The 13,530-nt window shown below is 44.1% G+C and overlaps 1 protein-coding gene across 1 annotated transcript in view; it reads right to left on the reverse strand.

The window, feature by feature from the left end:
* Positions 1 to 270: 270 nt before the first annotated feature.
* nrcama (neuronal cell adhesion molecule a) overlaps positions 271 to 13,530 on the reverse strand; it is a 56,575-nt gene continuing 43,315 nt past the window's right edge. The window contains exon 10 of the mRNA XM_078221345.1: positions 271 to 574. Within this exon, the coding sequence (XP_078077471.1) occupies positions 340 to 574 (235 nt within the window). The 3' untranslated portion in view covers positions 271 to 339. The remainder of the gene's footprint in view (positions 575 to 13,530) is intronic.

The raw sequence follows: 13,530 nt of genomic DNA on the forward strand, positions 1-13,530 counted from the left end.
TTAGCGCAAACCAATAGGATACGAAGAAGTGAACCCAACAAATAGCGTGCCAAGTCCAACTCTATATACACAGGAGATGAACTTCTGTTCCGGATTAGTAGACAATAAATCGCAATCCCTCTCTGCTCAGCTGCATTCCTGAATGCTCACGTTAGGTTTTTCTCTTCTGTTACTGGTTTTGTTCATCTAGACACTCAGGACCTTTCGGCACTCGCTTCTCATCATTCCTTTATTTCTTAACGTGCATGTAATGACAAGTCAGGAGATAAGTGTGAATGGATAAACTCTACGATTTATTGGTGCATGGGGCATTGAATGATCCCACGTTTTGCCCCCATGTTAGACAAAGGAGTTCATGGCATTGACCGGGGACGGGGCCTCGGAGCTTTCATTGCCCTCCACTGCTTCTTTCTCCTTCTTCCCGCTGTACTGTCCAATAAAAGAACCATCTTCGTTGAACTGCCCTTCCCCGCCTTCGCCGTAGTCAACCAAGCTGTCATCGCTCACTCCTTTCTTAACTGTCCCATCCGAAGGCGTCCGGCTGCCTTTAAGTGGTTTATGGTCCTCAGTGTCACTGAAAAGGAGGATGACATTCAATAAGGTGCAAGTTTGAAAATGTGAACACAGCGCAGAGCAAAAAGCTACTTAACTTACAGGAGGATCAGTGTGGGTATTCGCAAATCTATGCTCAACCACCGGAATGAAGTGGGAAGCCGTTCTAATGGCGTACTCCATTATATTACTTGACATCTAAAGTGTGAGGGGTTGCCATACATAATCCAATTTGACAAATCACATAACTCACTCCATTTACAATCAGTGGGTTACAATTACAATTCAAGACATTTCAAAGGAGGAAGGAATCATGGAAATGAAAGTGAGCAGCTCATGGAGTGACATGTTTCAATATCTAGGAAAGGATGGCAGCATTTATCAAACAAGGAATGGCGTTTTGAATGCCCTTTTCTAGCCCAGGGTGAACCTACAACCGTGACCGCATATTATACTACTTAACAGTTGTGTCTCTGACCAACGTTTCCATTCAGATTGTAACTAGACCCAAGGGGTTCCTCATTGTCCTGTTAGGCCACTTGGAACCACCACTGCCGGTCATCTGAGATGCAAAGTGGCAATAAATATTAGTCAGGGGGATTCAAGGATACATCTGGGGACCTTTGGGCTGGAAAAGGGATGATGCCAGTTGGCTGTTAGTTAGCAGGAGGTGAAATCAGCAGGTGGGTTATATGCAAGTGGGAAAGGAGATGGAGATTGTTCTGAAATGAAGAGAGTTTGTATTGAGCTCATTCCATGACGGAGAAAGGTTAAGCAAAATGCTGCAAGGGGGAGGGGGCATTCAAGTCATTCAGTGTTACTCAAAGCATGCCAGACTTTCAGTTGCCACCTTACCTTTCCAGAGACCTACATTTTCCATTAAAGAATGCAGAAGAAATAAATGAAAACAGTCAGAAGAAACAGCAAGGTCGGTCTGTTGTCAGGCGCACATAATTCCTGGACAACCAGCCCAGTTTTTTTTAATAGGAGGGAACATCTAAAAGCTGCATTAGTAACAGGGAAGAGAAAGAGACCAACTGACGGTAAACGCTCATGAACACAATCCTTGCTATCCCACACTGTGGTGCTCCACAGGCAGTCGAGAAGGCCTGAATGCTGGTCTGACTGAGCAATGGCTGATGTTCAGGAAGACTCCTCTACCATTCTGCAAAGAGATTCTGTGCAGGTCTCCCTGGATCCCTTTGGTTGGACCTTTCCAACCAAAGATAACTCTTTCTCCCATTAGGGGTAGAAAGAAATGTTAGCCCAGTAATTCATTCTGAAGGACCAAAGGTAACCACAGTACTCTGAAAATGTGTCGCAAAATGTCTCAGTAGCAGGTTTTTTCAGAAACAGAACCCATAGCAAGCTTGGTTACCAGCAAACTTTAACAAGACGAGTCGCCTTCATCAATTTTGTTCATCCACAGTTGGAAAAACTGGCATTTGTAATCGAGAAATTCATAACCAAAGCACTTTACAGCTAACAATGTACCTTTTGAAGTGTAATCGCTAATTTGTGTACAGCACAAAAAGCAATGTCCAGATTACCTAGTGAGACTAAAATCATCATCAGTCCAATATCAAGACTCATTAATGCCAACTCAAGTGTATTCACCAATCAAAATTTTGGTTTTCAATTGATTTTGCTGGGTCACCAATTCTAGGAGGGGACAGCACACATTCATGAACACCAAGCAGATAGAGGGATGGGAATGCAAGACAGAGACATGGGCAGAAGGAAGAAATGTTTCTAATGAATAGAAACATTATTGGTTATCCTAATAGACCCAATATTTGGTGAAACATTAAGCCATGCAGATTTAAATTTTTTTTTAAAAGTCAGCTTCCAATTCCCAGTCTTATGCTCAGTTAGTTGACCTCAGCCAGGGCACCAGTAAAGGTACAATGATTGGCCTCAGTACGCATGGGGTGAAATCACACAATGACCAGTGCTGTGAAATGCTGTGGATGCTCTGGGGAGGGCAGGACTGGCCCCAGCCTTGACTCTTTCCAAGTTCAGCCAGTTGGCCACACTGACTGTTGTGGTTTACACGTGTGTCATTCCGCAAAAAGGAGCTACCTTGTGACACTGTGTCCCCATCCTCACTTTAAGAGTTAAAGTCTTTGGAGAAGTGGAAAAAAAGGCAAGAACTGGATTAAGAACTGTCATGTGGAGCACTGGAGGAACATCAACTCCGAGTGATCGAAACTCACAACTTGATCAAAACCTTTAAGATCCTGAGGGGTATTGATAGTGTTTTTTAATTCACGTATGGGATATGGGTGTTGCTGGCTGACCAGCATTTATTGCCCATCCCTAATTGCCCTTGGAGGACAGTTAAGAGTCAACCACACTGTTGTGGATCATGTAGGCCAGACCAGGTAAGGGCAGAAGATATCTTTCCCTGAAGGACATTAGTGAACCAGATGGGTTTTTCCGACAATTGACAATGGTTTCATGGCCAGATTTTTTTTATTGAATTCAAATTGCACCATCTGCCATGGCGGGATTTGAACCCTCGGGTCCCCAGAACATTAGCTGAGTTTCTGGATTAATAGTCTAGCGATAATACCACGAGACTATAGTGCGGATGTGGAAAGGGTGTTTGCGTTTGTTGGAGAATCTAGAATTAGGAGTCACTGTTTCAAAATAAGGAGTCTCCCATTTAAGACCAGAGATGAGGAGAATTTTTCTTCCTCAAAAGGCAGTGGAAGCAGTCTTTGGATTTTTTAAGGCAGAGCTAGATAAATTCTCGATTAACAAGGGGTGAAAGGTTATTGGGGGTGTGCAGGAATGTGGGGTTGAAGTTACAGTCAGATCAGCCATTATCCTATTGAAGGGTGCAGCAGGCTCGAGGGGCCGAGTGGCCTACTCCTGCACCCAATTTGTATATTCATACATATGTGTCGAGAGGGCCTGCTTAACTTCAACAGCCAGGGCTCTGCTCCTACTCCCAGTCACATGTTAAATCTTTAGTCACTGAACAACTGCAAAATTCTCAAAAATCAGGATGGTTTTTAATTTCTAAAACCAATTTAACACTCTTAATTGGAATTCAGTATTGAAGGTGACAGAGAAATGAAACATAAACTGACCAACACCGTTGCACCTATAAAGAAAGTTCTTGAGGAAGCCTTTAAGTACAGTTGAGAAAATAATACTAGAAGATTGAGAACAGAATTCACTGGGTCAAATGAGTACAGTTCAATTTCTACTCCTTCACTTCTGTAGGTGTAAACTGATATTGGGGTAGTGTTCAAGAGGGACTCATCAACCATTAGTGACTGGGCTAGGTGACCAATAACACGTGCAAAAATTAAACCTGCTCAATTTAGGGGTTTTTTAAAAAAGGGGCGGCATGGATGAGTTGGGCCGAAGGGCCTGTTTCCGTGCTGTAAACCTCTATGACATAACCAGACGTAATCCTCTTCTATAGATTTACATGGATGTTGCCAGGACTCAAGGGACTGAGTTATAAGGAGAGATTGGACTGGCTAGGACTTTTTTCTTTGGAGAGTAAGAGACTGAGGGATGATCTTATAGGGGTGTATAAGATCATGAGAGGCATGGATAGGGTGAGTGCGCTCAGTCTTTTTCCCAGGGTTGGGGAATTTAAGAAGTAAAGGCCATAGGTTTAAGTTAAAAGGGGAAAGAATTAATGGGAACCTGAGGAGCAACTTTATTTACACAGAGGGTGGTAAGTATGTGGAATGGGCTGTCAGAGGAAGTGGTTGAGGCAGGGACATTGACAACATTTAAAAGGCATTTGGACAGATACATGGATAGGAAGAGTTTAGAAGGATACGGGCCAAATGCAGGCAAATGGGGTTAGCTTAGATGGGCTTTTTGGTTGGCATGGACCAGTTTGGGCCGAATGGCCTGTCTCTTTACCGTACATTCTATGATCTACAATTGTCAGTGGGTAATCAGGAACATCGATTTACCTATTCCTATCCAAGATGCACTTGGCTGAAGTCAGTTCAAAACCTATGAGCGGGACTCTCTGGCCACGCACACCCGAAGACCGGAAATTCCTGCCTGAGCTCATTACTCTGTCTCGCCCACTACGATTCCCCTGGCAGGCGAGCTGGGAGAATTTCCGACCGACATATTAACAAATACAAGTGCAGACCAAGTTCACAAAACGTGCGCCCCTCATGTAAACGCCTGGAAGGGCTGAAGCTGAAACTTTACCCAAGAAAGATAGCGGTGGGTTGCCTTCTCAAACTGAACGACTGTAAGCAGTTTTGATGCAACTGAGTTAATCCCTTTGGTGTGGAAACAGAAGATGGGATTTTCCAGACTCCCCTGCCAGCGGGATCTTCTGGTCCTGCTAAAGACAAGCCCCCGGTGGCGGGACCGGCTGGTCACACTGAACGTCATAGGCCAGCAGGACCAGAAGATCCAATCAGTGGCCTCTGCTGCTTGGAAACACACCTCTAGAGAAGGGGGGTGGGGAAGTCCAGCCCAGGATCAGGTCCAGGCCAGGCTAGTCAAAGACAGCAGGTTTCTTTTCCTAAAGACATCAGTTAACTAGTTGGGATTTTTCCAACTGGCACTTTTACTGATAAATAGATTTTTATTTCCAGATTTCTTTTTTTATGACTGAATTTCAATTTTCAAACTGCCACTGTGGCACACTTCAAAAGTATTTCATGGCCTTCAAGCACTTTGGAATATTCTAAGCCAGTGAACAGCACTCTATGTGTACAGATGGATTGTATAAAGAAATGGATATCTTATTTCCTTTTCTTTAAGTGGCACATTGGTGCCAGGTTTTGTATATAAACTGAAGTGGAGTGCGACTGCCCCAATTTATCTCACGTAGAACCCTGAGAGCCAGCAGACAGACAACTCCAAGAGACTGAACACACTTCCCGAATACTTGATTTGCTGCTGACACCCAGTGGCAGAGCATTAGAACTGTTGAGTACCATTCTGATCATGATCGTGATGAGTTGCCCAATTGACGATTTCTATTACATCCAATCGGAATGTCAGGATGCTTAGATGTCAGAAAACACTGAACAGCTAAACTTGAGCTTCGAGTTGGTTCGGGATTGATATGTGTATTGCTGGTATGAGTGCAAAGTGCAAATGACTTGAATTTAGCTCCCATCACCCCTTTATTCTCAACAACTCAGTGGTCTCCCTTCCTTCTTTCCTTGTCCCTCAGCCCACACTGTTGCTTCAGATATAATTCGCTCCTTTCTAATCTACACTTACATTGGGTGCAATGCAAAACTGATCCCAGCAGTGACACAAAATTCCTCACTTGTACATAAACAGGCACTGTAGAATATTGGGTGTTGGCTCCCGGACAACCCTGGGCATCTCGAGCCTGATTAGTAGATCTTTAATTTAGTGAACCTCAGTCAACTCACCGTACTTGGTTTCAGTGATTGGAGAGGCACTGCCCTAAAGCAAGAACTGGGAGAACAAAGTGTGGATTTTCTTTCCTCCTCGCCAGGTTTCTCTCCACCCCATCCTTTCTCTTATTTCATCGCCAGTCCTTCCCCTTCTCCCTTCACCACATCTTCCTGCAAAGTTGCTATAACTCCCACTGGGGTTTGGAAAGATGGGCATGGGGAGAGGAGTTCCATTGGAAACCTTATTCACAGGTAAGGCCTGTGATTTGATAAACCATTGAAGGAGGAGGATGCATTAATGGGACAGAAAAGAAAATAAACCAGCTTTTGGGGGAAGGGGGGGGGGGAACATTGACTCTGAACTAAACAGGGGCTAAGGTGCTATTCTGAGCAAAGAGGATTTAAAAGTATGCAAATTGCTGATGATTACTCAAAGTGACATGATTAAGTGAAATTCTTCTTCATCTTGATTTATGATTGACAGAAACTATTTTTAGTCATCTAAAATTCAAATAACGTTTTCTACTTGACAAGGTCTCATTTGAAGCTGTGATTGGGATTAACCAGTTAAATGGACTGTTTACACGCAATTCTGGCTTGCACTTTGCATTTTACCAGCTTGTGAGAGAATTCTCAGTTGATTTGGTTACAATTACATTTTGTTCTGCATTTAAGGATTGTTTGAAAAACTTACTAGAGAGCAAAACATCACTGCTCCACATTCGGTAGCTCTACCAGTCCAGGTAGTCCCTCACTTTCTGCGCCAAGTGAGTTAATCATACCACCAAGTGCCTTAGCCTATTCGGGTTAAGAGGGGAGGAGGTCTGGCCAGAATTCCTGCTCCCCATTGTTATCAAAAATCCCTGAATAATAGCTGGACCTAGCTGTGATGTGAAGTGTGCCAATGGTGTGCCAATGGATGCCAACCTGGATCTGGGCCTAGTGGTGATGGTCATCATAGTTGCTGAGCGTACTGACAACGCTGAATGAACATGGTGGAAGTGGAAGAGGAGGAAATTGGAAGAAAAATTGGAAGATAAACGTAAAGCCAATTTTTTGTCTTCTCCATCTAGGTGGTAGTCAGGCCCAGTACGGAAACCTGCCCAGATTCTGATCCGTGTGAAATCAATGGGTTCCAAATCAAGTGGGTTCTACAACATGCTCCGCCAGAGATCATGTGCGAAAAATTACCCTGAAAACATTTTGCATAAAAAGGTGGCCGTGATAAATGTGGTAAGAGTCTGTCACCCCAATTGTCTTTGGACCTGCACAGATCATTCAGCTCACTCTTTGAGGAAGCCCTCCATTCTGTAAGAGCAAACATGGTGCACTCCATCTAATAGTGCAGCTGTGGCCCAGGAGTGTTTCAAACATAGGCGCAGGAACAGATGCAACACGGCGACTCATTACACATTTACACCTGGTATTTGGGTTGGGCTGGGAGTGATTTGGGCTCATTAGCTACAACTGTATTGACAAACAAAGGAACAGGTGAAGGCCAGTCAGTCCTTCCAGCTTCTTCCACCAGCCACGCAAATATCACTGATCTGTATCTTAACTCCATCCACCCACCTTGGTTCCACACCCCGGATCATTCGAGTTATAAAAAAAATTCTCTCAATTTTGAGATTTTCAGTTGACCTTGCCTCAACTTTTTTTGAGAAAGATAGTTCCAGATTTCCACTCCACTACCTTTTGTGCAAAGGAATGCTTTCTCCTCATCGCTCCTGAACTGCTGAGCTCTAATTTTAAGTTTATGCCCCTGTTCTTCTGGAACCCTCTGTCCCCTCATTTCACCTACCACCCTCCCTGCAACCCCTTCACCAAAGGAAATAATTTCTCTCCATCATGTTAAACACCTCGGTTAGACCTTCTCGGCTCTTTAACCCTTTTAGCACCTGCATCATTTTGGTGAATCTAAACTGCATTCTTCCTGAAGCCAATGTATTGTTCCTCTGGTGCAGTGCCCAGAACTGAATACTGTACAATAGTCCAGATCATCATAGAAATCCTACAGTGCAGGAGGTGGCCATTCGGCCCACTGAGTCTGCACTGACAACAATTCCACCTAGGCCCTATCCCCATAACCTCTCATATTTACCCTGCTAATCCCTCTAACCTACGCATCCCAGGACACTAAGGGGTAATTTAGCATGGCCAATCCACCTAACCCGCACATCTTTGTACTGTGGGAGAAAACCGGAGCACCCGGAGGAAACCCACACAAACACGGGGAGAATGTGCAAACTCCACATAGACAGTGACCCAAGCCAAGAATCGAACCCAGGCCTCTGGAGCTGAGAGGCAGCAGTGCTAACCACTGTGCCACCGTGCTGCCCACAAATGGAGCTCACTAAAACTTGATCGAACTGTAGCATGAGCCTCACATTTCCATGTCAGTCCTTGGAGATAAAGGCTATAATTTAGTTATTTTATTTTTGTTTTTAGCTGTCCACTATAGCTTTTAGTCATCTCTGTACATGGAATGTGGAGACTTTGTTCCTCATTTCTGTGCTTGCCGCTATTTAGAAATATCTGATTTACACCCAAAATAGGTAACCTAAGATTTCCTTATAGTTAGAAGAATTTAGAATTAGAGAAATCCTTATATCAAAACAACAAAATCGCTCTTGGGCACTCCCTACAGTTCAGCTGGTGAAGTCAATGAATAGGAGGTGCCCCAAGTTCAATGCATGGTACGTACTGAAGTGATGATCTTAGACAGAGTGTCAAAATCAGTGTCACTGTTCCTACTTTAAGAGGGGAAGATCACCCCATGGTTTGTCTCCAGGCTAGCACACTTATGGACCATGAGCGAGGCCAGGACTTAGCTGTTTTGCCAACAGTGTTCAAATAGCCCAGGGGCAGCAGCCAGCTTCACACAAAAAGGATGGCCACTTGGGCAAGGTACTGGATAGTGACCATGCAAGTGCACTGTGGGCAGGAACCAATATCTTAGGGACAGGGGGAATGGGCTGAACATTTGGAGGACAAAGGTGATAGATACGAAGCAGACTGTGCATGTGTATTCTATTCTGATAACTCCTGTGGATGTAAAGTGCTGAAAACAAGCTCATGTGCTGAAGGAAACGTTAGAAATCAGTTCTCAGAGGTTTAATCAACGATAGCAGAATCATGTTTAAAATCCAACATATCCAGCAAAGTTTCAGCTTTCCAGAGAAACAACATTGTAGGCCAAGAATGTTACACTGTGCCTTAGCGCTAACACATTTATCCTTTACTTCCATTAGGGTGCAACAAGCCCCACTTTCTTTTCAAACACTTTCTCCTCTCTCCCCCCCCCCACCCCCATCCACCTTCTCACGTTCTGAATGTGTTGGCCCATCTTGAGGTTTGGCCTGACTGGCAGTGGTGTCTTGTATTGCAATTAAACAGCCATTCCTTATTTGTGAGGCTTGGAGAGGGAAATGCTAGCAGGTTAGTTGACTGTAGAGGCAGTAGAGCCAAGTTCAATCCTGTCCCTCCCAACACTGGAGTGCCCCCAATGATAGTGACACTGCCATAAGTATTGATATCAATTGATCATTTGTTGCACCCTAAAGATTTGTAGAAATAGCAAGGCAGTATAGATGGACAGCAACATACAGCTAATTATACAAAACAGAAGTACTATATATATATCTGTAAATATTTAGCAGTAATGTACATCAACATTAAAGCTTACACAACTTGGTTATCATACAAAATGGAAAAGAACTTCAAATACAGGTATAAGAATTACAAGAACATATAAGGCTTTAATATCACAATAAACCTTTGGCACTGTATTAGAGGTGATGCTCTTCCCGGTTTCATAAGTGCTGACCGTGTATTAAAGGGACAGGATCTTAGTGAAGAATGGTTGGCCAACCACTCTTTATTTTAAATTTGCCAAATGTACAAGGTAAACTGTGTTGCTGTCACCAAGTAATGCGGGCATGATGTAAAGGGCACACAGCTCTTCTCCCCCATGGTATGGTACCCAGAGCTCCCTCCCCTTTAAAGGATGTACAAAGGACCTCTCTCCTCTTTAAGGGGCAGGGACCCTCTTTTTCAGGAATGTTGACAACAGTCCCTCCCTCTTAAGGAATGCAGACAGAATTGCTCCTTTAAGGAATGTAAACGAGGCTCCTCCCCTTTAAGGGATATACAGAGGCCACTCCACTTAAACAATACAAAGAACCACTTATCAATGACAGCATCCATAATTCCAAAGAATAACCTTTCCACATCCCTCACCACCTTCATCTCTACCTCTCCTCAACTTGTCGGGTTGCGCTGGAATAGGTTCCCACAGACAGGGGCCTGGGTTCGATTCCCAGCTTGGGTCACTGTCTGTGTGGAGTTTGCACATTCTCCCCGTGTCTGCATGGGTTTCCTCCGGATGCTCCAGTTTCCTCCCACAGTCCAAAGATGTGCGGGTTAGGTGGATTGGTCATGCTAAATTCCCCTTAGTGTCAGGAGGACTTGCTAGGGTAAATGCATGGGGTTATAGGGATAGGGCCTGGGTGGGATTGTGCTCGGTGCAGACGCGATGGGCCAAATGACCTCCTTCTGCACTGTAGGATTCTATGATTCTATGTTGAGTGTCCGCCAATACCTCATCCAGTTATTTATAAAAGGATGTTGCCAGAATGTGTATTCAACCCGTGAAAACCAACACAGTCCAGTTCAATCCTCTCTGTGGTGTGAGTGTGTGCACACATGCACACTCACCAACAGGATTATCACCGTAAGTGGGATCCTCTAAATGAGACCAGGGACAAACCCTATGGACCCTCTTACTTTTGAGGCTGGGAGGCATTGGCGGAATCTATTCTGCTCCCCCTCAAAGATTTACTCCCAGAAATAGGCAATAATGATATTGAAAACTTATGGCAGATGTATTAACCCTCAGTTCCAAGGGGATCTTTGAACTTCGGTCAAAGCAACCATAAAAAAAGGCCATCTGAAGGAACTACTTGAAAGAAAGATTCTTTCAGGTCCTCCCAAAAAAAAATCAATACCTGAAGAAGAGATTGTCCATGCACTGTGCTCTAGGTTGGACTCTGAATGCGAGTCTGCGTGTGTTAAATTTATATGTATAAATTGTACAAGCACAAGCATACATTATGAAGTGTACACTGACTTCGTAACAAATAGGCTATTTTACAAATTTTACAAATGCCAGAGATACGGAGGGGGTGAGGCCATGGAGGAATTTGAAAACAAGAAAGAGAATCTTAAAGTCAAGACATTGCTGGACCAAGATCTAACGTAGGTCAGCTAGCACGGGGATGCTTGGGCAACGGGACTTGCTGCGAGCTAAGGCACGGGCAGCAGAGTTTTGGATGACCTCATGTTTATGGAGACTGGCCAGGAGTGCTTTTAAATAATTAAGGTCAGAGTAATGGATGAAGATTTAGATGAGATGAGACAGGAATGAAGTCGAGTGGAAGGTGGAAAAAGGCAGCCCTCGAGACGGCATGATTATCAGGTCAGAAGCCCATCTCAGAATCAAATGTGACACCAGTTAGGAAGAAATACGAGTTATTAAATGAAATGCAACACGGATTTGTTAAAACAAATCATGTTTGATTAGCTTGATTGAGATCTGAAGTAGTAATGGAGAGGTTTGAAGAGAGTAGAGCAGCCGATTTTTCTGCACATAGATTTTCAAAAGGTGTGAGACAAAATAACACAAAATAGTCTTGTTGGCCAAATTGAAGCCATTGTGATGAACGCACAGTGGCTATGTGGTTATAAAATTGGCTGAGGGACAGTAAGCAGAGAGTAGTGGTGATGGATTGGGATCGCTGTTCTTTTGGATACATGATGCATGACTGGGCTCTGAATTTTACATTCACAGTGCGCCCAAACTTGGTACGGGCGGGAGCGGATGTTATTAATGCAATATGATGCTGGATGGCCAATTAATGGTCACCCAGCATGAAACACACTCTGTGAAAGGCTTAGCGCTGCCATGGAGAGCAGGCACTGAGAAAAGGGAGAGTGCAGGCTGGCGTTTCCAATCTGCTCCCTCAGAGGGCACAGCCGTTGTGGGAATGTCGCAGGAATCTGCTGACTGCAAAATAAATATCGATGTTAAAACTGTGCCACGAGTGTCTGGGCAGCACAATCATACACAGACCTCAGTCCCCAGACACATTTGTTAATTTTATTTGAGCCCTGACCTTTCACCCCACCCTGGATTGAGGTGACAGCTTAAACATAAAAGGCCACCTGTCCATTCATCCTGCCTGTTAGCCATACAGGCAGACAGGCAATGTAAGATCCCAGTCAATTGCTGTTTAATTAATTTAAATTGGCTTCTTGATTGTTGGTGTATGCAATTCCAACTTGTGCCCGTTTACTAAAATATCGCACGAGGGCATGATGATGTCAGGACATGCGTTGTTTCACGTGCTTCCAGATCAGGCACACATCCGTCCCTGCAACATAAAATTCTGGCCCTGGACTTGGGCTTAGAGGGCACAACCTCAAAGTCTGCAGATGATACCAAACTTGGAAATGTAAGAAACAGTAGGGCAGATAGTAACTGTATTCAGTGGAGAGGGCACAGAAAGACTGGTGAAATAGGCAGAGTACACGTGGCAGATGAATTTCAATGATTCATTTTGATAGGAACAATGAGGTGGAACAATACAAAGGACATGGTTCAAGTTTATAGGCGGGGGTGCAGGAACAGAGAGATCTGCACTATATGCACACCAATCTCTGAAGGTGGCCAGAAAAGCTGAGAAGGCTGTTAAAATAGGAATAGGGGAACCGTGGCTTTACAAATATCGACACAGAGTACAACAGCAAAGAAGTTATGCCAGACCTTCTTCAAATTGTGGCCAATTACGGGCACTTCAGGAAGGATGTCAACATCTTGGGGTGTGTGTAGAGGAGACTTACAAGAATAATACCAGATGAGGTACGTCAGTCACAAACAGAGATTGGAGAAACTGGGGTTGCTTCCTTGAACAGGGATGGTTAAAAGGAGATTTAACAAGAGACATTCAAAATCATGAAGAGTTATGTACAGTCAGTAAGGAGAAACTGTTTCCAGTTGCAGGGGCAGTAGCCAGAGAGACATAGATGAAAAGAACTGACAAAACACCGGAGGTGACATGAGGAAGCATTTTCTTTCTTTATGCAGTGAGTTATTACAATCTGCAAAGCATTGCTAAACGGGTGGTAGAAGACAGTTAAGACTAACTTGAATACTTGAAGGGGGGAAGATTTTGGGGAGTATGCTGAAAGAATACGGAATTGGACTAATTGAAGAACATAGCCCAAGCGTGATGGGCCAACTTGCCTCCACTTTGGTGCTGTATCATTCCATGATTCATCATCTGTTTTCAATGTGCAACTATGGCAACAGTGTCCCACGAGCATCATTTAGACAGTCCTGGTTCTAACCCACATAGGGCACACCAATGACTTCAGCACTGGCGTGTTCTCTATACGTTTATGCCAGGTATCATATGTCCTGTAATGAACATGCTAAGGGGCCAGTTTTCCCAATGTGCATTTACAGCAGCGTCCCTTGCCCACCTATTTTGTGATCCTCATGACTTCCTGTTCATTATGTCAGCATAAAGCATTTCTCAATGCACCC

This window comes from Mustelus asterias, chromosome 9, assembly GCF_964213995.1.
Source record: "Mustelus asterias chromosome 9, sMusAst1.hap1.1, whole genome shotgun sequence".
NCBI lineage: Eukaryota > Metazoa > Chordata > Chondrichthyes > Carcharhiniformes > Triakidae > Mustelus > Mustelus asterias.